The following is a 23,358-nucleotide window of genomic DNA, read 5'->3' as shown; positions in this document are numbered from 1 at the left end:
CTAAAAGAAATAACTATCCCGCGTTGCTACTTCCCGGGATATTGTCCTAATAGTTTGGACACCATGGAACTTCATATCTTTGTGAACGCCAGCGAGGAGGCTTTCGCTTGTGTTGGGTATTTCCGGGTAATTGATCGAGATCAAGTACGGTGTGCCCTAGTTACGTCGAAGAGTAAAGTTGCTCCAGTAAAAGCTCTATCGATTCCACGACTTGAGCTGCAAGCGGCAGTGATCGGAACGCGTTTAGCGAAATCGATAGCAGAAAATCACGATCTACCGATTCTTCGACGAGTGTTCTGGACGGACTCCACTACCGTCTTATCGTGGATACGCTCGGATCACCGACGTTACAAGCCTTACGTGGCATTCAGAATAAGTGAAATCCTCAGTGAATCCACCGTTGCTGAATGGAGGTGGGTTCCTACAGGGAAGAATGTCGCGGACGAAGCGACAAAATGGAAGAAGGAGGCAGTATACGACGAAGCTTCACGCTGGTTCACAGCCCCAGAGTTCCTGTACGAGGAAGAAGATCGATGGCCGCAGCAGAGACTTCAGGAAATAGAGACTTGCGAGTAACTAAGAATGGTTCATCTCCATCATGCAACTGTGGTTTCGCCTTTTATTCAATTTGAACGCTTCTCAAAATTTGAACGACTTATAAGAGCTCTGGCATATGTTTATTTGTTCGGAGACCGCAGTCGGCGAAGAAAAGATTCGAAGGAGTTAACTCGTGAGTATCTACAGCTGGCGGAGGCAAGAATCTATCAAGCGGTGCAGGAAGAATCATATCCCGACGAAGTGGTCACATTAAAGAAGAAGCAAACGCCGGATCGGAATCCAAGGATCGACAAGACCAGTATACTGTACCAGCTGTCACCGTTCTTGGATGGACTGGGTGTTATACGGATGGAGAGTCGGATGAACAATGCTTTATGTGTGCCGTACGAAACGAGGTATCCGATGATTCTGCCGAGATATCATCGTGTGACGTGTCTGATGATCGACTACTATCACCGCAGATATGGACACGGTAGCAACGAATCAGTATTGAACGAGATCCGCCAAAAATACCATGTATCTAGACACCGGGAAGCACTTCGTCAGATATCCAAGAACTGTGTCTGGTGCCGTGTTTACAAGAGTAGACCAAAAACGCCGAAAATGTATCCGCTACCGTCAGCAAGATTGTCGCCGCATGTACGGGCTTTCACTTTCGTTGGCCTCGACTATTGTGGCCCGTTCCTGATCAAGGTCAACCGATCAAGTGTTAAGCGATGGATCGCTCTTTTCTGCTGCCTAACAGTCAGAGGTGTCCATCTGGAAGTTGTACACACTCTGACAACAGAGTCGTGCAAACTGGCTATTCGCCGATTTATTTCCTGCAGAGGTTCCCCACAGGAAATATACAGCGATCAAGGAACTAATTTTGTGGGGGCAAGGAGAGAATTGGCCGAATCGCTGCGAAACGTGAACCAAGAGTTGTCAGAGACGTTCACCAACACTCGTACTAAATGGCACCTGAATCCACCAGCGGCGCCACATATGGGCGGAGCCTGGGAGCGTCTCGTCAGAACCGTCAAGGCCGCATTGGCGGCTCTGAAACTTCCGAATAAGCCGAATGAAGAGACATTCGCCACATTTGTAGCTGAAGCAGCATCAATGGTGAACTCAAGGCCGTTAACTTATGTGCCATTGGAGGACGATTGCCAGGAGTCTCTTACTCCAAATCACTTCATCCTGCTTAGTTCATCCGGAGTTGTGCAGCCTACGAAGACGCCGACGAACGAACGTGATACTTTGCGCAATAACTGGAAACAGATTCAAAGCCTGTTGGATCAATTCTGGTCTCGATGGATCCGCGAGTGCCTACCGGTGATTGCGCTGAGAGGAAAGTGGATAGAAGACGTTGAGCCAATTAAGATGGGGGATCTGGTGGTTATAGTAGAGGAGACAGTCAGGAACAGCTGGACTAGAGGGCGGGTTGAGCGAGTGTACCAAGGTAAAGATGGGCGGATCCGCAAAGCAGATGTTTTGACCAACAACGGAGTCTTCCAGAGGCCCGTTACGAAGTTGGCGGTGCTCGATCTTGCAGACCGTGGTATAGCTGGATCATAACACCAGCAATACGGGGCGGGGGATGTTGCGAGCGAACCCCGTTGGGTCGATGAGGCAGGCGAAATGTCAAAGCTAGGTGACAGTGACATAACTGACAGTGCGAACTGTTGCATATGTGGGTGGTTTCCCGAATCGTAGTAATAACACGGTTTGGATAACATATAAATCTAACGTTTATTTAATTGTATTCATTACAAATAATGATTATTAATCGAGCGATAAAATGTACGCGACTTGCGATTTCGTTATTCTGTCTCTAACTGACAGCTCGTGTACACTCAGGTTGGAAGTTAGACAAGTGCATACATAACATTTCCTCCCTCCTTTAAGGAAGAAATCTAAGCAAACTACGGAGAAAATCGAAGAGGGGGACGACGCTGTCTGTCTGAACGGCGTAGCATAGGTGATGAGTTCTCACTTGATCGCTCCGGACTGTTACTCGGTGTCAAGAACCGTGCATCTGGCGTATCCGTCCAATTGGAAGACGACTCTGACATTGAACTGGATCGTTCGTTGATTGTCGGCTGGCGTGACGTCATGATACCTCCGTAAAAATGCATCCTACGGGATTTGTCACCTGATTCGCATAACATTGGTTCGTTCGCAATTGGTATGTACCTTTCGTTATAATCTTTGTCGTGGAAATGTCGAATCTGATCAATATGACGTTTGAGATGTTTACCTTCGTAAATAATGTCGTAGTGCAAATCTCCGAAATCTCCCAATCGAGCAGCAATAATTCCCGGAATCCACTTATCCATTCGAGGATTTCCTGATAGACAATAAACTCGCTGTCCTGGGGTGAATGACCGGAACGAAGAGTTAAACGATGCTTGTTGTTTTTCAGAAACCTTTGTGCTGGCATCTAGTGGTCTAACTAGATCCAACCGTGTTCGGATGTTTCGACCTAGAAACAATTTCGCTGGTGATTCTCCGGTTTCGGCATGTGGAGCTTTTCGGTACTGTTGCAGGAACTCGTTTAAGTTGGCTTGCAAAGTGTTGGTTGTCGTTCCCATCGCCTTCAGTGCTCTTTTTATTGTCTGTACGTAGCGCTCGGCCTGCCCGTTCGTAGCTGGATGGTAAGGTGCAGAAAACTTGTGATACTTTACACCGCCTCGCTGGAGAAACGTCTTGAATTCCTCGGCAGTGAATTGTGGACCGTTGTCCGATACAAGGGTGATAGGTGCTCCGTAAGCAGCGAATAATGTGTCGAGAATGTTGATAGTAGCAGCTGCTGTTGTTGAGGTGGCGATTTTGACTTCCACCCACTTGCTATATGCATCAACGACGATTAGCAGCATCGCACCCGCCACTGGGCCTGCGTAGTCGACATGGATACGCTCCCACGGACCGTTTGGATACTCCCAATGGTGACTGCTGAATTTCGGTGGTGCTGGTGCATGTCGTGCGCATTCTGTACAGGATTTGGCTGTACGTTCGATGTCTGCATCGATTCTTGGCCAGTATACAAAGGAACGTGCTAGTCCTTTCATTTTGACGACTCCGATGTGTGCCGCATGTAGGTCATTCAGGATTGCTTCACGCAAAGTTGGTGGTATGACGACACGATGTTCGAAAAGTAAACAGTTGGCAGCTAGGGTGTATTTTACTTCCGGGGCCTTGTAGTTTGACTGCGCGAGATTTCGTCCTAATTCCAGCTCTCGATAAATCTTTCCAAGATGAGGGTCTTTTCGTGTCTCGCGTGCAATGTGTTCAGCGCGCACTGGCAGCTGCTGGATCTGGTTTAAAGCAAATTGTTCGAATTCGTCTTCGTTATTCCTTCCCTCGTGCAGAGATAATCTGTCGACATCGGTTTGTGTAGATTGACTTGGAATTCTGGAACAGTAATCAGCGTTTGTGTTCTGACTGGTTGGCTTGTAGACCACATCGAAGTTGAAGTGAGCCAGATAATCAGCGTAGTTCGCCATTCGGCTAATGCAAAGTGTGGGGAGTGACTTTTCTGGATGTAGTATCTGTGTAAGCGGCTTGTGATCCGTGATCAGCGTAAACTTACGCGCGTACAGATAGTGTAAGAATTTCTTTACATCCCATACGATAGCGAGAGCCTCCTTGTCGATTTGCGGGTATTTTTGCTCAGTGTTGGACACTGGCGTATGCTATCGGTCGCTCCGTTCCGTTGATCAGTCGGTGTGATAGAACGGCACCGAGACCAGTTTTGCTGGCATCTGTTGCTAGGATTAGCGGTAATGCTGGATCGTACTGCATCAGCACTTGCGGAGAAATTAGAACCTGTTTCAAGTCTTGATAGGCCATGTCTGCTTCGGGTGTCCATTTAAATGTATCAGCAAGCAACATATCACGTAAACGTCTGGTTCTAGAAGAAAGATTGGGGATAAATGAGCTGTAGTAGGTTGCCTTACCCAAAAACAGCTGCAGTTCCTCCGGAGTAGCCGGTCGTGGTGCATCACGAATGGCTTCGATATGCTTGTCCGATTTATGTAGACCATGACGATCTATTCGATGACCTAGGCATTCGAGTGATGGTGTAGCGAAGACACATTTCGATTTGTTGAGCTGCAGACCGTTTTGCTTCATCCTCTCAAGTGTTGCGGTGAGAGCTAGCAGAAGCTCGTCGAAGTTTCGTGCAAAAACGATAATGTCGTCGTAGAAGCTGACGACGTTATCTAATCCTTGAAGAACGGACTCCATGCGTCGTTGCCAAATAGCTGGTATATTAGCAGCTCCGTATACAGCTCTTGTGGGACGAATGAGCCCATGCGTCGTAGTGTTGAGGGTAAGTACATGGCGAAACTCATTGTCGATTGGAAGGTGCGTGTAAGCATCGGTTACGTCGAGGTGACAAAACAAAGCAGCTCCCTTCATTTTGTTGAAGATCGTTTCAATTTTCGGTATCGGATGTTCGTCAATTATCATCCTTGGGTTGACAGTCGGTTTATAGTTACCGGTGATTCGGATGTTTCCATTTTTCTTTACAACGATATGGGTCGGCGATGCCCACTCGGAATAGTCTACTTTTTCGTAGAATCCTAAAGCGAGTTTTTTGTCGATCTCCGCTGCATATCGATCACGTAGTGCGAGAGGTACGTCTCGTGCTTTCACGAAAACTGAAGATACATTAGGTTTTAGATGAATTTTCGCTGATGGTCCTATGAGCTTTCCTGGAACATCGCTGAAGATGCTACCAAAGTTATCCAGTAAAGCCGACAGATGCGTTGCTTGATCCGGAGTAAGTTCAGTGCTCGTAAGTGAATTGACGGATGTGTTTGAAGAGAAGATTCGATTCAGATTGATTTCGTCAGCGAATTGCGCGATCCATTCGCGCCCAAAGAGAGAGTCGGACTCTCCGGACACAATGTACAAATTCAGTCTGCGCGTCAGTTGATGATATGACCAGTATAACTTGAGAACTGTCTGTCTGTTGGTAGCAGAGAAAACTTCGGTTTGATTCTTTTCAGCGTCGATTCAGCAATGATTCCACACGGTGCTCCTGTATCTAGTTCCATTTGCAAGCGACCGTCGATTGCGACGTTGATCATTTTCTTTCCGGTTGAAGAGACATTGTGGATTTTACTCAGTGACTGTATCAAGTCGACTTCTGAAGCTGGATTTTCATGAGTTTGAACCTGATCAGTGGAAGAGTATTGGGACTTCGATTTTCCTGATCGGCAGACTTTGGCTATGTGGCCCTTCTTGTTACAGACGTTGCACGTGACGTCACGGAAACTACATTGACTCCGCAGATGCTGTCCACCACAGCCGTTGCAGGAACCTGATCCACCAGCATTGTTCGGGTGACTTTTGGTTCGATATCTGTCGTCTGATTTATTTTCTTGTTGTTCCCGGTGAGAGGATGTCGTGGGATGATAAGGTTGGGGTTTCTTAGCTCTCGGCTTCTCGTAGCCAAGTTTGTTAGTAGCTTCTGAATACGTCAATTGTGTGAACGTGTTGACTTCTCGTGTCGTGTTCCGGGTTGCTTCCAGCATGTGCGCGATGTCGTACGCAGCGTTGAACGTTTCCGGGTTTTTCGCGATGATTTCGTCACAGATATCTCGTGCTTCAAGTCCGTGTAGAAGTTGTTCGATCAACATCCGGTCCAGAAAATCGCCATATTCGCAGTAGGCGGCACCTTGCTTCAAACGAAGAACGAACTGTGCGACGGTTTCGTCCTTTTGCTGTATGATGTGTCTGAATTTGACGCTCTCGACGAATTTATTTTTCGCACGATCGAAGTGGTTGACCAGGGTGTTACGTAACTCGGTATAGGGAATCTCAGCAGGATCACGGGGTGTAACAAGGAATTTCAAAGTGTTATTGAGTTCAGCTCCCATGTGAACTCGTGCAAAGGGTGCAAACTGGTCTTCTGGAATGTGACTCAGCTGCAAGCCCACTCGAATCGGTTGAAGTAATCAGCGACGGACGTTCCTTCGGATGGACGGTACTCTGGCATTGTGAACGGTGGTACTTTCGGCGATGGAGCAGCAGCGTCTCCGGCCGGAACCTGTTGACCAGCATTGACCTGATCGATGGCACCCGCGATGGATGCTTTGAGGGCTTGCGCGATCATTGCGGATAGCGCCTCTGTACACACCGCTACGCACAGTCGACTAAGGCCTACCTGCATGAGTTAACCATCTTGCGACGAAATGTCAGAAAAGGCACCAGAGTGAATAAAAACAGTATAGAAAGGAGAAAATAGATAAACAAAAGGCAAACGGATGAATTGAGTTGGATAGTTTTTGAAAGTGTATTGAAATTTACAGAGAAATCGTTAGAATTTCTAAAAGGAATTTATTGGTAATATTTTAAAAATTGTATAATTAAAGAATAATGTTGACCAATCGATGTTTTGATAGCCGCTGATAGCCAAATAACTGCTGGATCCTGAGAGACCTGAAAAAAAGAAAAATATTGTAAAATTAATAAAGAAACTGTAAAATGTAAGTAGAACCTGAAAAGAAAAGAAATGAGATTAATTAAATACATAAAATTTCAGTTTCAAGCTGCGAAACAAGAAAATTGCTGCTTTGAAAATTAGTTTGTTGTGACGACCCCGAACAAACTTGAAAATTTTACAATGGCAGAATTGACCCTTTCACCCGAAGCTGCCGAAAAGACGGGTTACAATTGTGCCGCTTGTGAGCGACCGGATCACGCAGAGAAGGATATGGTGTTTTGTGACCAATGTCAAAACTGGTATCATTTTGGATGTGCCGGTGTAACGAATGCGGTAAAGGACGATTCATCGTGGATATGCGGCAAGTGCATGAAAAATGCCGCTGGTAGTTCCGTGACGTCAGAGTTGGAGCAAGAATTGAAAAGGCTCGAGGAAGAAAAAAGAGTCCAACAGCTAGCTATGGAGAAGGAAAGAGTCCTGCATAAACGGCGCCTGGAGCTGCAGCAGGAAATGTTTCTGATGCGAAAAAAACTGGAACAGGAGAAACGCGAAATGGAGTTAGCCTTCGAAAAAGAGCAGTTGGAGAAGGAAATCGCTGAGGAAGAATCGTTCCAGAAGAAAAGTGAGCAGATGAGAAAGGAGATGCACGGTAAATTGAATAAGCTTAGACAGCAACGGAGCAAGGATTTCGATAGTGGTGTGAAAGAAAAAACGGAAGAAGCTGAAGGTTGTGAAGATGATTGCTCGAGTGACAAAGAAAAGCCGAAGCAGTCGGGACTGGAGAAAACAAAGCCAGGAAAAGCAGAAACCGAAAAAAAAAGGTCGGAAAAAGGCAAACCTGGGAAAATGGATCTGGTCGAGACTGGCAACGGAGATTTTCGAGGAGCATATCAAAAATACTCCACTCCAAAAACATGTTTAGTTCCGTTGGTCACATCGCCATCATTGGAGGAAATTCCGCCTGTCGACGCGGAATCCGTAAAAGGTGATACACAGGAAAAGATCGAAAGTAAGAAGAACGACGCGGTTTCAAATGACGTGCGAGAAGCAAATGAGGACGATAGTGAATCCAGCGAATCAAATGAGGATCACGAATCGGTGACAGTACAAGCTGGTCAAAACAAGCAACAAAGATGTCGTCGAGGACCTACCAAAGCTCAGCTGTCCGCCAGGCAGTTCCTGTCGAAGAAGTTGCCGGTATTTTCCGGAAAGTTAGAGGACTGGCCGATGTTCATCTGCAGCTACGAAACATCTAGCGAGGCTTGTGGGTTTTCGAATGTCGAGAACCTGGCTCGACTACAAGAGTGCTTGAAGGGCCAAGCATTGGAAGCAGTTCGTAGTAGGCTCCTACTTCCAGACGCAGTTCCACAGATCATTGAGACTCTCCGGATGTTGTACGGTCGCCCGGAGCACCTTCTAAATATGCTATTGGTGAAGGTGAGAAAGGCTCTCCCACCGAGAGCAGATCGTTTGATAACGTTCATCAATTTCGGGATGATTGTCCAGCAGCTTGCAGATCACCTGGAAGCAACGAAGCTTACTTCTCATCTTCTGAATCCCATGCTGATTCAGGAGATTACCGAAAAGTTGCCCGCAAGTACACAACTTGAGTGGGTGCGGTATAGAAGGAGAGACCGTGTAGTCACGATTCGAACTTTAGCCAACTTTCTGTCCGAAATCGTGAAAGACGCCAGCGAGGTGACGTCATACTGTGAAGCACCTGTAGTTGTAGACCACGCCAATCGAAAGTCCAGAGGAAAGGATAAAGAGCACGAAGGTTTCCTCCATGCCCACTGTGGACAAGAAAACGCCAACAAAACTCAGGCGCCGAGGGTGAGAAAGCCATGTATGATTTGCGACCGTACTGATCACCGGGTAAGAAATTGTGTAGCCTTCCGGAACCTCTCCGTACCACATCGTTTGGAAGCGGTGCGTAAATGGAAGTTGTGCTCGATGTGTCTCAATGAGCATGGAAATGCCCGCTGTAAGCTGAATTTCCGCTGTAATGTCGGGACCTGTAGAGAGCCTCACCATCCTTTACTCCACGCGGCAGGCCCGGAATCGGGATCGAACTGCAACTTTCATTCGTTTCAACGCAAGCAATCGGTGATTTTTCGAATGATTCCGGTCACATTGCACTGGGGAAATCATACAGTGAACACAGTGGCTTTCCTGGACGAGGGGTCGTCCTACACATTGGTGGAGAAGTCGGTGGCTAGCGCTCTTAGGACGAATGGTGTAACGCAACCACTTCGTGTGACGTGGACGGCTGGAATGTCCCGATTGGAAAGGAACTCGCAGAAAGTAGAACTGTATATTTCGGCTCGAGGTTCAAGTCGCCGGTTCCACATAAAAGCAGCTCATACCGTGGATAACTTGAGGCTTCCCCAGTCGACGCTAGCCCTGACGGAAGTAGTCAAGCAGTATCCCCATCTTCAAGATCTATCCGTGGTGGATTTCCAACATACTGTTCCGCAAATTCTGATCGGACTGAAAGACGTTCACTTGTGTGCACCGTTAGAATCACGAATCGGGAAAGCGGAAGAGCCAATCGCTGTGCGGTCCAAGCTTGGTTGGACCATATTCGGACCTGTAAGCGGTGGTGTTGAGTCGAGCATCGTTGGTCATCATGCGTGCAGCAGTGTTTCGAACGAGGACCTCCACGATCTGTTGAAGAGCCACTACACGCTAGAAGAGTCTGGCATTTCGGTTGCGCTGCTACCGGAAAGCGAAGAGGATAGGAGAGCGAAAGATATCCTGACGCAAACGACGGTAAGAGTAGGTGATCGTTTTGAGACGGGGTTATTATGGAGATATGATAGTCCGTGCTTCCCCGACAGCTATCCTATGGCTGTGAAAAGGCTCAAGAGTTTAGAGAGACGTTTATTGAAGGACAATGAACTGTACGATAAAGTACGGTGCATGGTCTCGGAGTACCTAACCAAGGGCTATGCGCACAAAGCTTCAGAGTTGGAGCTAGCAGACACCAACCAGAGTAAGGTGTGGTATTTGCCATTGAACGTGGTTATTAATCCGAAGAAACCGGGTAAAGTCCGCCTTGTTTGGGACGCAGCTGCGGCTGTAGCTGGGGTGTCCCTGAATTCAAAACTCTTGAAGGGTCCCGATATGCTGACTGCTCTCCCAGCAGTTATTTGCAAGTTTCGAGAGAAAAAAGTGGGTTTTGGTGCAGACATCAAAGAGATGTATCATCAGTTGAAAATTCGAAAAGAAGATAAGCAAGCGCAGAGGTTCCTGTTCTGAGAGAATCCAGCCAGCGCTCCGGAGGTATTTATTATGGACGTTGCTACCTTTGGGGCGACCAGTTCACCTTGCTCCGCCCAGTTTGTGAAGAACATGAATGCAAAGGAGTTCGCAGGGCGGTTTCCAGAGGCAGCGAGAGCGATTCTAGAGAACCATTACGTCGATGATTATTTCGATAGCACGGAGACAGTCGAGGAAGCAGTGAAGCTGGCGAAGGAGGTAACGTTTGTTCATTCAAAGGGCGGCTTCGAGCTTCGAAATTGGGTCTCTAGTTCAGAGGTGTTCCTGCGAGAAATGGGGGAGACAAAAGAAAATCAATGTGTTCATTTTAATCAAGACAAGGAAACAGGGCAAGAAAGGGTCTTGGGAATAGTGTGGAATTCAGTAAGCGACGAGTTTACGTTCTCAGCAAGGTTACGTGAAGATTTGCTGCCGTACCTGATAGGAGAGAGGCGGCCCACGAAAAGGGGGGTCATGAGCTGCATCATGAGCTTGTTCGATCCCATTGGGTTTTTGGCTTCCTTCACTATTTATGGAAAAATGCTTATTCAAGATCTTTGGCGCAGTGGATGTGCCTGGGACCAGCAGATCAACGACGAGTGTAGCGAGAAATGGAATCGTTGGGTCGGTCGGCTTCCAGAAATCGAAAGAGTGCGGATCCCTCGTTATCACTTCACGGGAGGATTATCTGTGGACTACAGTACGTTGCAACTACACGTTCTTGTCGATGCTAGTGAGAATGCATATGGTGCTGTTGCATATTTCCGTGTCATGACTGCTTCTGGTCCTATTTGTTCGCTTGTGATGGCACGTTCCAAGGTTGCACCTTTGAAGCAGCTGTCAATTCCGCGCCTGGAACTACAGGCCGCGGTACTAGGTTCTAGATTGCTAAATTCCATCATCGATAACCATTCCGTAGAGGTGAAACAGCGGTTTATTTGGACAGATTCGAGGACAGTACTTTCTTGGATCCACTCGGATCAGCGACGCTACAAGCAATTCGTTGCTTTCCGAATTGGTGAAATCCTTAGTCTCACGAAGCTCGATGAATGGCGGTGGGTTTCCACTAGAAACAACATCGCTGACGACCTAACCAAATGGGATCGAGGACACAATCTAAATTCGAACGGTCCTTGGTTTCGGGGTCCACATTTCCTGTTCCATCAGGAAGATTCCTGGCCAGAACAGAAGCGCGTAACACCGAATGTGCCTGAAGAGATACGTGCCCACATACTGTTCCACGACATTTCACTGTCAGAACCTGTAATCGATCCGTTGCGTTTTTCAAGATGGAAGGTCTTAGTTCGAACGATAGCCTGCGTCTACCGGTTTGTTTCGAACTGCAAGCGAAAAAAGGAAGGATGGGCCATCGAAGGTGTACCAACGACCGATGCTCTCAAGAGAAAAGTAAAGGCAAAAATTGCATCTACGGTAGTTCCTTTGCAACGAGACGAATACCAAAAATCAGAAGCATATTTGTGGCGATTCGCACAAGCGGAAGCATACGGGGATGAGGTGAAAACTCTCCAGAAAAATCTTAAAGTGGGGAACGAGAAACAACGACAGCTGGAAAAATCGAGCAGTCTATACAGTCTGAGCCCATTCTTGGATGCACAGAACGTTCTTCGGATGGAAGGGAGAACCGCACAAGGTACGTTCTTACCGTTCGAACTACGTTTCCCAATTATACTCCCTAAAGGACATCCAGTTACCGTTAAACTTCTGGAACATTATCATCAGAGAGTGGCACACGGCAATCAAGAAACGGCGGTAAATGAAATACGACAAAGGTTTTGGATTCCCAATCTCCGAGCGGAACTCAAACGTATTTCAAGAGCTTGCATGCGATGCAAGGTGAGGAAATGTGAGCCAGGTCATCCGAGAATGGCTCCTCTTCCGATTTCGCGGATCTCGCCTGGATTGCAGCCGTTCAGCTACACAGGGGTGGATTATTGTGGTCCATTGACTGTCTCCGTCGGGCGCAGATCAGAGAAAAGGTGGATTTGTTTGTTCACGTGTTTGACGACGAGAGCTATTCACATTGAGGTTGCTCATAGTCTGACGACTCAATCGTGCCTGATGGCCATACGGCGATTCGTGAGCTACAGAGGAGGTCCTCTTGAATTCTTCTCAGATAATGGGACGAATTTCCATGGCGCCAGCAAAGAAATTGTTAAGCAGATGGAGATTAATTGTGAAGATGTGTTCACCGATTCGAGAACCAGATGGAATTTCAATCCGCCTTCCGCACCTCATATGGGTGGGGTGTGGGAGCGAATGGTGCGCTCCGTTAAGACGGCGTTGAAAGCGTTGGATGATGGCCGCCGAATGACGGACGAAGTACTCCTGACCGTGTTGGCAGAAGCGGTGGATTTAATCAATTCTCGGCCACTGACATACGCTGGCCTGGAACCTGATGCAAAGGAAGCGCTAACACCAAACCATTTTGTTCGCGGCGTAGGACTAATGAGTTCTGAGTCGTTTATCAGACCTACCAATGAAGCAGAGGCACTGCGGGACAGCTTCAAGCGGTCACAGTTTTTGGCTGATTGTTTGTGGAAACGATGGACTTCTGAGTATCTCCCGACGATCAATCATCGCAGCAAATGGCACTCTGAAATGCCTCCTATTGCAAAAGGTGATCTTGTGTATATTGCGGACGAGAATATCCGAAAGCATTGGGTTAGAGGGGTTGTAACCGAGGTATTCAGTGGTGCTGATGGTAGGATCAGACAGGCTTTGGTGAAAACAGCAAAGGGTGAGTTCAGGCGGCCGGTGGTGAAGCTTGCGGTGCTTGAAGTCCAGGGTCGTAAATCTACTGCGGCTGACGCTTTCGCACCAGAGTTACGGGGAGGGGCTATGTACACACCGCTACGCACAGTCGACTAAGGCCTACCTGCATGAGTTAACCATCTTGCGACGAAATGTCAGAAAAGGCACCAGAGTGAATAAAAACAGTATAGAAAGGAGAAAATAGATAAACAAAAGGCAAACGGATGAATTGAGTTGGATAGTTTTTGAAAGTGTATTGAAATTTACAGAGAAATCGTTAGAATTTCTAAAAGGAATTTATTGGTAATATTTTAAAAATTGTATAATTAAAGAATAATGTTGACCAATCGATGTTTTGATAGCCGCTGATAGCCAAATAACTGCTGGATCCTGAGAGACCTGAAAAAAAGAAAAATATTGTAAAATTAATAAAGAAACTGTAAAATGTAAGTAGAACCTGAAAAGAAAAGAAATGAGATTAATTAAATACATAAAATTTCAGTTTCAAGCTGCGAAACAAGAAAATTGCTGCTTTGAAAATTAGTTTGTTGTGACGACCCCGAACAGCCTCCATAAATTCGGGATTCATTTGAGCCATTTTTTTAGACGGAAAAATGTGCTTTCGATGCGATTATAACCTCACTTCCCGCGCGCGAGAGGTTTCTTCGACCAATCCCACTTCTGACACCAAAATTGTTGCATATGTGGGTGGTTTCCCGAATCGTAGTAATAACACGGTTTGGATAACATATAAATCTAACGTTTATTTAACTGTATTCATTACAAATAATGATTATTAATCGAGCGATAAAATGTACGCGACTTGCGATTTCGTTATTCTGTCTCTAACTGACAGCTCGTGTACACTCAGGTTGGAAGTTAGACAAGTGCATACATAACACGAACCGAATTAAAATAGACAAACAATCAGACATACAAAACACAAGCTAAAGAACACAGTAGGCAGACGTGAACAATTAGATTGGAAAGTGAAATTTATAAAACTTACTATTGAACACACGGATTACACAAATTAAAAGTTAAGGGACAGAAATGTGAGTCATAAATTAAAACTACATTGAATTATAAACAAATTAAAATTTAATGAATTATAAATTTACAGCTTGAAGCTACACACATTAAAAACGTGTTTGCTCTTGAGATTGCCCATAATCTCCCGTGGAAATTCCGTGTGTTTCAACATTACCATTTTGGGGGAACGACACTGCTTAGATATAAACTCTCCATACATTTGTTCAAAGGTTTTTTCATTATTCTTATAATACAGGTGCGATAATTTCACTGTTTTGACGTAGAACTACATCTTTCAGGAATGGGGCCAAATCAGAAAACAGGTCACGTTTTTATGAAATAATGTTAACGTTAATAACTATTTTCACTGTGAACGAATTCTCATGACTTGCATACCAATCGAATCGGAAATTCTCCAAGATTTGTATATGCTATACATTTCAATTCGCCAGTCTCTAAACGGTTTAAACTCATGAAAACTGGAAGAACTTCCTTTTTCCCATACATTTGTTCGGCCGATTTGTGTTTCAGGTGGAAATGTAAAATAAAATGATCGTTTGATAATTCACGCTTAATTTTTCAATAGGACCTATCTATTTTGATCGATTCTCTTCAGTGACTTTCTCTTTCGATAACCACGGCTTTGTAAACAAATTTTGCGCCAGTTTTGCTACATAGTTTGATAAACGAGATTTCCCTCTACACTCCCGTTTATCCAACACATCAGGGAATGCTTTTTCCGCTAAGTTATCAACGGTAGAGAATGTCGATGGAGAGAATCGATCCAAACAGATAGGTCCTATTGAAAAGTGTGGCGTGAATTCTTCCGTTCACATATTTTGGTAGTCTTAAGGCGCGTCCACATTATGCCGAATGATGCCGATCGGCCTGTACCAGGCGGCATATTCGGTTCGTTATGTAATGTGGACGCCACATCGGGTGCACGAAGCCGAAGCCCCATCGGATGCGCGAAGCGTCACGAACACACGAAGCACAATGTCGTCAACGCTAATTTACTTCGTTTTGTTTTGGTTCGACTTTCTCGAACCGGACCCTCTTGTTTCGGGTTGGGTTCGGTTTGTTTCGAGTCGGTTTTCGGCACGTCGGCAAGCCCGGGCGGTACGTCCACATTTAGCTGGCTTTACCGAGCGGCCAAGGCCGCTCGGCGTGATGTGGACGCGTCTTTAGGCATCATATCAAACGTAAAAGGACGTTCATCAAATTTATTTGTAACGAAGAACATAATCTAAAGGGTGTGTCACATCAAATTGCATCACGGAAAAAACGCTGTAGAAATTTAATTTTTAGGAATTATATCTTCAGCTTTCGCTTATAATCAGATATGTGTATAGATCACGTTGGCCATGCTTCACTGTCAATTTTTCGTAAATTTGGAAAAATGTCGTCGAACGAAAAAGAGCGTCGTGAATTAATCCTGTGCACTCATTTCGAGAATCCGGAGTTGTCACATCGGGGCATCGGTTAGATGCTGGGAATCGTCCAGTCCACGGTCAGCAGAGTACTAAAACGATACTTCGAGAACCTAACCATCGACCGGAAGGTGAAAAACGGCAAAAATGAATGCGGATGTCAGTGAAAAAGATCACAAGCGCGTAAGTTAAGTGAAAAAGATCACAAGCGCGTAGTTAACCGTAGGACGTGATCCGAGAAGTTCGGTCCGGGATGTCGCCAATAAGCTGAATTTGTCAAGTTCATTCGTCCAGCGGACCAAGCAGCGGGAGGGCCTGCGTACATACAAGGTTCAGAAGGCTCCTAACCGCGACGAAAGGCAAAACATGGTGGGGAAGACGCGAGCCTGGAAGCTGTACACCGAAATGCTGACGAAGCCGCATTGCCTGGTAATGGACGACGAAACCTACGTCAAAGCGGACTTTCGTCAGCTGCCGGGCCTGTTGTTCTTCTCCGCAGAAGACAAATTCAGCGTTCCGGAGGAGATTCGCAAGCAGAAACTATCCAAGTTTGGCAAAAAGTACATGGTGTGGCAAGCGATCTGCTCTTGCGGAAAGCGGAGCGCCCCCTTTGTGATGACCGGCACGGTAAACGGGCAGGTTTACCTTAAGGAGTGCCTACAGAAGCGCTTACTGCCACTATTGAAGCAGCACGAGGGCCCGACCATCTTCTGGCCGGATCTCGCTTCGTGCCACTATTCAAAGGACGTGTTGGAGTGGTACGAAGCCAACGGGGTCACCTTCGTGCCAAAGGAAATGAACCCGCCCAACGCGCCGGAGCTTCGCCCAATAGAGAAATATTGCGCGATTATGAAGCAGGCCCTCCGGAAGAACCCAAAAGTTATCAAATCGGAGGCGGACTTCAAGAGAAAATGGATTTCTGTTAAAAAAAAAAACAGGAAGTGGGTTATATCTATGGTATAACCGCAAGGGTGACGTAGGACTATCGTTGATTTAGAGATCATTTGTTTGAAGTTGAATCTAAATCCATCCTGAATGAATGAATAAATAAATATTTGGGTGACTTCAAAAACGAGAGTGTTACTTTGAAGACTCAAGGTTTTATGCATCCAATATTGGATACAAAAAACCTTGTTCTGAAGAATAATCTTCAGAAGCTTTCCTGTTAACTGCACTTGATTGACAAATCACAAAACCAAATGTATGTGGTCGCAGTATTATATGGATATAAAACATTAAAATAAACTCGCTTGAATGTAATTTTCAATTCCAAGGGGAACTGGCAGATTATTTTTCAGCAACGATCATTTCTTTCCAGGTTTCCTCTCGATAACCAGCAAACGAAAAGAGTTGCGCGCGTGTATGTGTGTGTGTGTGTGGCGGCTGCTTCTATGTCTTCCCGAGGAACCGTATTTCGATGCTGATACTCTCTTGGTCACCTTCTCTTCTCCTTCTGATCGATCGGCTTTTCTGCGCTCCCTCACAGTTAAAACAAACTGATTGCATTTCAGGTCAGGTCAAGCCAGGTAATGAATACCTCGATCCCTCGCCGTTCAGCTCGTTCAGTAACGATGTTGTCTTGTCGATGTCCTCAGGCGTCGTGCACAAATTACGTAACGCAAAAATCCGGATTTTGAACCTGCCCCCCCTTTCGTAACGCAATTTCCTATCTCTAATAAACAGAAAGTAACGCAACATCTAACCCCTCCCCCCTTATCGCGTTACGTAATTTGTGCACGACGCCTCACGAAAAATGAATTGGTTTCACCATCAGAATATCATTTCAGTATGCTTTTCGTGCGTGATTGAATCGAGAGAAGGTGTGGTTTACGATGGCAATTTGGAAGGCAAACTAGAGGAGAATGAACTCTCTGAGTATGAAAATTTCGGCGACTGAGCAATAATCGATTGAAAATTATATAATTTTGGCGATACGAAACATTTTCCGTTTTTCATGTTATGCATCCATTATTGGATACGAAAATATCCTACTGATGGGAAAGAATAATCTACAGAAGCTTTCCAGCTAATTACACTTGATTGAAAAATTACGAAATCAAATGTATTTGGTCGCTGTGTTCGCCATATAATTAGAAAACATTAAAATAAACTCTTTCGCATGGATGTATTCTTCAATTCCCAGGGAACTGGCAGATTGTTTTTCAGCAACGATTAGATCTTTCCGGAATTTTCTCGATGCTGTATGGCATCCAAACGAAAATTCTCGTTTCAGTTTGGCCTGCAAAAAACTTTTCTGAACTCTAATCCATCAAATTTGGAGCCCTGAAAAGGGCCGTTGATTATATGCTAAGCTAATATAGCACCCTCTCCTTGGATTCGACGGGCCAGCTGAATGTCCTTGGGCATGATGTGACGCGTTTTACGTGGATAGCACACAAATTTGTATCTTCGAATAAGCCTCCTGCAGCGTCATAACCGCGGAACTTTGGAAGCGCAAGTCGGTTTTGAAGTCCTGAGCAATTCCACGATCCAAAAGCTGCAAAGGTAGCTTGCGGATCAGCAATTCGGTCGACTTCCGATAGCGATGAATTTCACGCAAAGTTCCCGGTCGATAGCGATGTGGCTTCTTCACCTATCCTGCGGCTGGTGCGCTTATCCGAGCTGCTTTCGTGTGCCTTACCACTGAAAGCCTAACCTGCTATCTGCTTGGTCCCAAACAAACGAGTCGTCACGGTGCGAGAGTAGAGTAAGAAATGAACGAAAGCAAAGGAAGCGTCATTTTATAACCTGTTTTCGAAGCTATCATTAAGCTATTGAAACAATTTTCCGACTCAATAAATAGCAATCATATAACTCTTGGACATTTTATCTTTTGTATGAAATGATTATCACTGTTCCGTTGATCCGAAGCAGAATGAATCATGCTTAAAGAAGGAATGGATTTTTTCTTGGAATTTACTCAGCAAAAATAATGCCCTTTCCCAACACTTAAAAACGACAAACGGTAAACAGTTTCATCAAAGTGATTTCTTCGATATGGGGATATATTCACTACATCATGTCATGTATTTCATATTCTTCATTATGAAATCCATATCCATGGCACCTATCGGTAACGAATTATTATCGAAACCACGATTTTCGCTAAATGCTCCTTTCAGTTCGGCCTGGAGAAGACTTTTATGAACTCTAATCCATCAAATTTGGAGCCCTGAAAAGGGCTGTTGATTATATGCTAAGCTAATATAGCACGCTCTCCTCGGATACGATGGGCCAGCTGGATGTCCTTGGGCATGATGTGACGCGTTTTGCATGGATAGCACACAAATTGGTATCTTCGAATAAGCCTCCTGCAGCGTCATAACCGCGGAACTTTGGAAGCGCAAGTCGGTTTTGAAGTCCTGAGCAATTCCACGATCCAAAAGCTGCAAAGGTAGCTTGCGGATCAGCAATTCGGTCGACTTCCGATAGCGATGAATTTCACGCAAAGTTCCCGGTCGATAGCGATGTGGCTTCTTCACCTATCCTGCGGCTGGTGCGCTTATCCGAGCTGCTTTCGTGTGCCTTACCACTGAAAGCCTAACCTGCTATCTGCTTGGTCCCAAACAAACGAGTCGTCACGGTGCGAGAGTAGAGTAAGAAATGAACGAAAGCAAAGGAAGCGTCATTTTATAACCTGTTTTCGAAGCTATCATTAAGCTATTGAAACAATTTTCCGACTCAATAAATAGCAATCATATAACTCTTGGACATTTTATCTTTTGTATGAAATGATTATCACTGTTCCGTTGATCCGAAGCAGAATGAATCATGCTTAAAGAAGGAATGGATTTTTTCTTGGAATTTACTCAGCAAAAATAATGCCCTTTCCCAACACTTAAAAACGACAAACGGTAAACAGTTTCATCAAAGTGATTTCTTCGATATGGGGATATATTCACTACATCATGTCATGTATTTCATATTCTTCATTATGAAATCCATATCCATGGCACCTATCGGTAACGAATTATTATCGAAACCACGATTTTCGCTAAATGCTCCTTTCAGTTCGGCCTGGAGAAGACTTTTATGAACTCTAATCCATCAAATTTGGAGCCCTGAAAAGGGCTCTTGATTATATGCTAAGCTAATATAGCACGCTCTCCTCGGATACGATGGGCCAGCTGGATGTCCTTGGGCATGATGTGACGCGTTTTGCATGGATAGCACACAAATTGGTATCTTCGAATAAGCCTCCTGCAGCGTCATAACCGCGGAACTTTGGAAGCGCAAGTCGGTTTTGAAGTCCTGAGCAATTCCACGATCCAAAAGCTGCAAAGGTAGCTTGCGGATCAGCAATTCGGTCGACTTCCGATAGCGATGAATTTCACGCAAAGTTCCCGGTCGATAGCGATGTGGCTTCTTCACCTATCCTGCTACTGGTGCGCTTATCCGAGCTGCTTTCGTGTGCCTTACCACTGAAAGCCTAACCTGCTATCTGCTTGGTCCCAAACAAACGAGTCGTCACGGTGCGAGAGTAGAGTAAGAAATGAACGAAAGCAAAGGAAGCGTCATTTTATAACCTGTTTTCGAAGCTATCATTAAGCTATTGAAACAATTTTCCGACTCAATAAATAGCAATCATATAACTCTTGGACATTTTATCTTTTGTATGAAATGATTATCACTGTTCCGTTGATCCGAAGCAGAATGAATCATGCTTAAAGAAGGAATGGATTTTTTCTTGGAATTTACTCAGCAAAAATAATGCCCTTTCCCAACACTTAAAAACGACAAACGGTAAACAGTTTCATCAAAGTGATTTCTTCGATATGGGGATATATTCACTACATCATGTCATGTATTTCATATTCTTCATTATGAAATCCATATCCATGGCACCTATCGGTAACGAATTATTATCGAAACCACGATTTTCGCTAAATGCTCCTTTCAGTTCGGCCTGGAGAAGACTTTTATGAACTCTAATCCATCAAATTTGGAGCCCTGAAAAGGGCTGTTGATTATATGCTAAGCTAATATAGCACGCTCTCCTCGGATACGATGGGCCAGCTGGATGTCCTTGGGCATGATGTGACGCGTTTTGCATGGATAGCACACAAATTGGTATCTTCGAATAAGCCTCCTGCAGCGTCATAACCGCGGAACTTTGGAAGCGCAAGTCGGTTTTGAAGTCCTGAGCAATTCCACGAACCAAATGCTGCAAAGGTAGCTTGCGGATCACCAATTCGGTCGACTTCTGATAGCGACGAATTTCATGCGAAGTTCCCGGTCGATAGCGATGTGGCTCCTTCACGCTTCCTGCGGCTGGTGCGCTTATCCGAGCTGCTTTCGTGGTGCCTTACCACCGAAAGACTAACGAGCTGTTTGCTTAGTCCCGATGAAACGAGTCCTCACGGTGCGAGAGTAGAGTAAGAAATGAACGAAAGCAAGGGAAGTGTCATTTTATAAAACATAAAAGAATCGAATGTAAACCCCACCCTCTTTATTATATAAGCTTACTGTATACTCACGAATATAATAAGGGTGGGATTTAGATTCTATACTTTTATGGTTTATAAAATGACGCTTCCTTTGCTTTGGTTCATTTCTTACTCTACTCTCGCACCGTGAGGACTCGAGCTCGTTAGTCTTTCGCAGACAGCTCGTTAGTCATTCGGTGGTAAGGCACACGAAGTCAGCTCGGATAAGCGCACCAGTAGCAGGATAGGTGGAGAAGCCACATCGCTATCGACCGGAAACTTTGCGTGAAATTCATCGCTATCAGAAGTCGACCGAATTGCTGATCCGCAGCTACCTTTGCAGCATTTGGATCGTGGAATTGCTCAGGACTTCAAAACCGACTTGCGCTTCCAAAGTTCCGCGGCTATGACGCTGCAGGAGGCTTATTCGAAGATACCAATTTGTGTGCTATCCATGCTAAACGCGTCATATCATGCCCAAGGACATCCAGCTGGCCCATCGTATCCGAGGAGAGCGTGCTATATTAGCTTAGCATATAATCAACAGCCCTTTTCAGGGCTCCAAATTTGATGGATTAGAGTTCATAAAAGTCTTCTCCAGGCCGAACTGAAAGGAGCATTTAGCGAAAATCGTGGTTTCGATAATAATTCGTTACCGATAGGTGCCATGGATATGGATTTCCTTATGAAGAATATGAAATACATGACATGATGTAGTGAATATATCCGAAGAAATCACTTTGGTGAAACTGCATTATAAAATTATTTGTGTACGAATGCCGCAATCGATAGTCGACTCTAATTTGCGCTCGATAATTTCCTCGGAGGACTCGATTCCTCCTTTGAGCATTAATAATCTCTTCCTGGCAAAACGATGTGGTATGAATCACATTATTTGAATGATAGAATGAAGAAGTTTTCTGCCAATTTCCTTCAACCTCCAAATATCTTTCTCCCGTTTGTCGTTTTCGCGTTCGCTAATCCTTTCTCACAACACCCATTTCTCGTTTGAGAAATTGTTGAGTAAACATTGTTTGCCAGTGCGCGTAGAGCGGGAATTCCTAAAGATTCATTGCACCTCTAATAAATTGCCGAAAGACGTGGTCTTACGTTGATCGCACTTGATTGAAAAAATCGAAAACGAAATGTATTTGGTCGAAGCATTATATGAGTAGAAAGCAAATAATCGCTCGAAAATGACTTGATTTTCGCGATGTGAAACATTTTCCGTTTTTCATGTTATGCATCCAATATTGGATACGAAAATTTCCACTGATGGGGAAAAAAATATTCAGAAGCTTTCCTGTTAATTGCGATTGATTGAAAAATCACAAAACCAAATGTATTTGGTTGCAGTGTTATATGGATAGAAAACATTAAAATAAACTATTTCGCATGAATGTATTTTTCAATTCCCAGGGGAACTGGCAGATTATTTTTCAGCAACGATGATAGCAACGAGAATTCCGCGCGTGTATGTGTGTGTGGCGGCTGCTCCGATGTTTCAAGCGGAACCGTGGCATCACTCTCCTCCTGATGGATTCCCTTTTGGCCTTAGGTGCACAAACAGGCTCTTGGTGACACCGTTCATCAGCGTTTTCATGATAAACGAAATTAGCTTCACAACAACAGCGACAACCTGCTCCAATCGCTGTTCAATCATAACTGAGTGGGTTTACGAGCGGCGCTCGCTTATATACCGATTGGTGATTTCAATAGCCTGTTTTGAAAGCAATTTTAAGACTATTGAAACAAGTTTTTGGATGAAAAAGTAACAAGTATATGACGCGTAGACATTTTATCTTTCAAATGAAGTGTTTATCATACCATTTCGTTCAGTTGTTTAAGAGCTATTAACGCTCAAAATCTCGGTCTCCAGCGTAACGCTTTCGTTCTCGAAACTTTGGTTTTACACCCCGGTATAGAAATGAAAGACGTAGTCCTACGTCAAAAAACTACAACCTGACGTTGTACAGAACCTTATGGACGGGGTAAAGAAGAAGGTGCGAGCATACGGGCTTGGGCTCGAAGTATGAATAAAAAGAAAATGCCAAAAGTTGTTTAATAGTTTTTATTTTACTGTCTAAAATTTTCAAAAGGATTGGTCTACTGGGCGAATTTCTACAGCGTTTTTTCCGTGATGCAATTTGATGTGACACACCCTTTATTACAAAACTATCGATGCATTCTAAAATAATATTCGAATTGGTAAACAAGTGGATTGCATAATATAATTGCGAAGTTCTACGTCGAAAATATGCGGTCCTGTCCTAGATACAACCCATTCCATTTTTTTTTTCATTTTAAAATGATTAAGTAAACTGCAATTTCATCATTTCGAAACATATTTCAAGACAGTTCTTGTGTTACAATTGTAAAAAATTAAAAAATGTTCGAATCTATATGGATTTGATCGATGATTTATTACTATTTTTGCTTTTTTTTC

At 44.7% G+C, this 23,358-nt stretch overlaps 5 protein-coding genes across 5 annotated transcripts; 3 read left to right on the top strand and 2 right to left on the bottom strand.

Annotated features, from left to right (window-relative positions):
- Window positions 1-582: 582 nt before the first annotated feature.
- Window positions 583-2,115, top strand: LOC129761428 (uncharacterized). The gene has a single exon (XM_055759147.1). It carries the CDS (start codon window positions 583-585, stop codon window positions 2,113-2,115), a length of 1,533 nt encoding a protein of 510 aa, XP_055615122.1.
- Window positions 2,116-2,462: 347 nt separating this feature from the next.
- LOC129761427 (uncharacterized protein K02A2.6-like) lies at window positions 2,463-4,043 on the bottom strand. Its single transcript, XM_055759146.1, has one exon. It carries the CDS (start codon window positions 4,041-4,043, stop codon window positions 2,463-2,465), a length of 1,581 nt encoding a protein of 526 aa, XP_055615121.1.
- A 166-nt stretch (window positions 4,044-4,209) lies between these two features.
- On the bottom strand, window positions 4,210-6,425 carry LOC129761426 (uncharacterized protein K02A2.6-like). The gene is made up of 2 exons (XM_055759145.1): window positions 5,533-6,425; window positions 4,210-5,464 (listed from the first exon to the last, which is right to left on the bottom strand). The coding sequence occupies exons 1-2, from the start codon at window positions 6,423-6,425 to the stop codon at window positions 4,210-4,212; spliced, it is 2,148 nt and encodes a 715-aa protein (XP_055615120.1).
- A 261-nt stretch (window positions 6,426-6,686) lies between these two features.
- Window positions 6,687-10,267, top strand: LOC129762277 (uncharacterized). Its single transcript, XM_055760395.1, has 2 exons — window positions 6,687-6,891; window positions 6,951-10,267. Exon 2 carries the CDS (start codon window positions 7,172-7,174, stop codon window positions 10,250-10,252), a length of 3,081 nt encoding a protein of 1,026 aa, XP_055616370.1. The 5' UTR covers window positions 6,687-6,891; window positions 6,951-7,171; the 3' UTR covers window positions 10,253-10,267.
- LOC129762281 (uncharacterized) lies at window positions 10,234-13,636 on the top strand. Its single transcript, XM_055760410.1, has 2 exons — window positions 10,234-13,327; window positions 13,387-13,636. Exon 1 carries the CDS (start codon window positions 10,286-10,288, stop codon window positions 13,139-13,141), a length of 2,856 nt encoding a protein of 951 aa, XP_055616385.1. The 5' UTR covers window positions 10,234-10,285; the 3' UTR covers window positions 13,142-13,327; window positions 13,387-13,636.
- The last annotated feature ends 9,722 nt before the right edge of the window (window positions 13,637-23,358 follow it).

Source organism: Toxorhynchites rutilus, chromosome 1 (assembly GCF_029784135.1).
Source record: "Toxorhynchites rutilus septentrionalis strain SRP chromosome 1, ASM2978413v1, whole genome shotgun sequence".
In the NCBI taxonomy this organism is placed as follows: domain Eukaryota; kingdom Metazoa; phylum Arthropoda; class Insecta; order Diptera; family Culicidae; genus Toxorhynchites; species Toxorhynchites rutilus.
The sequence above is the reverse complement of the archived record's forward strand: the minus strand, read 5'-3'. Positions and strand labels throughout refer to the sequence as shown.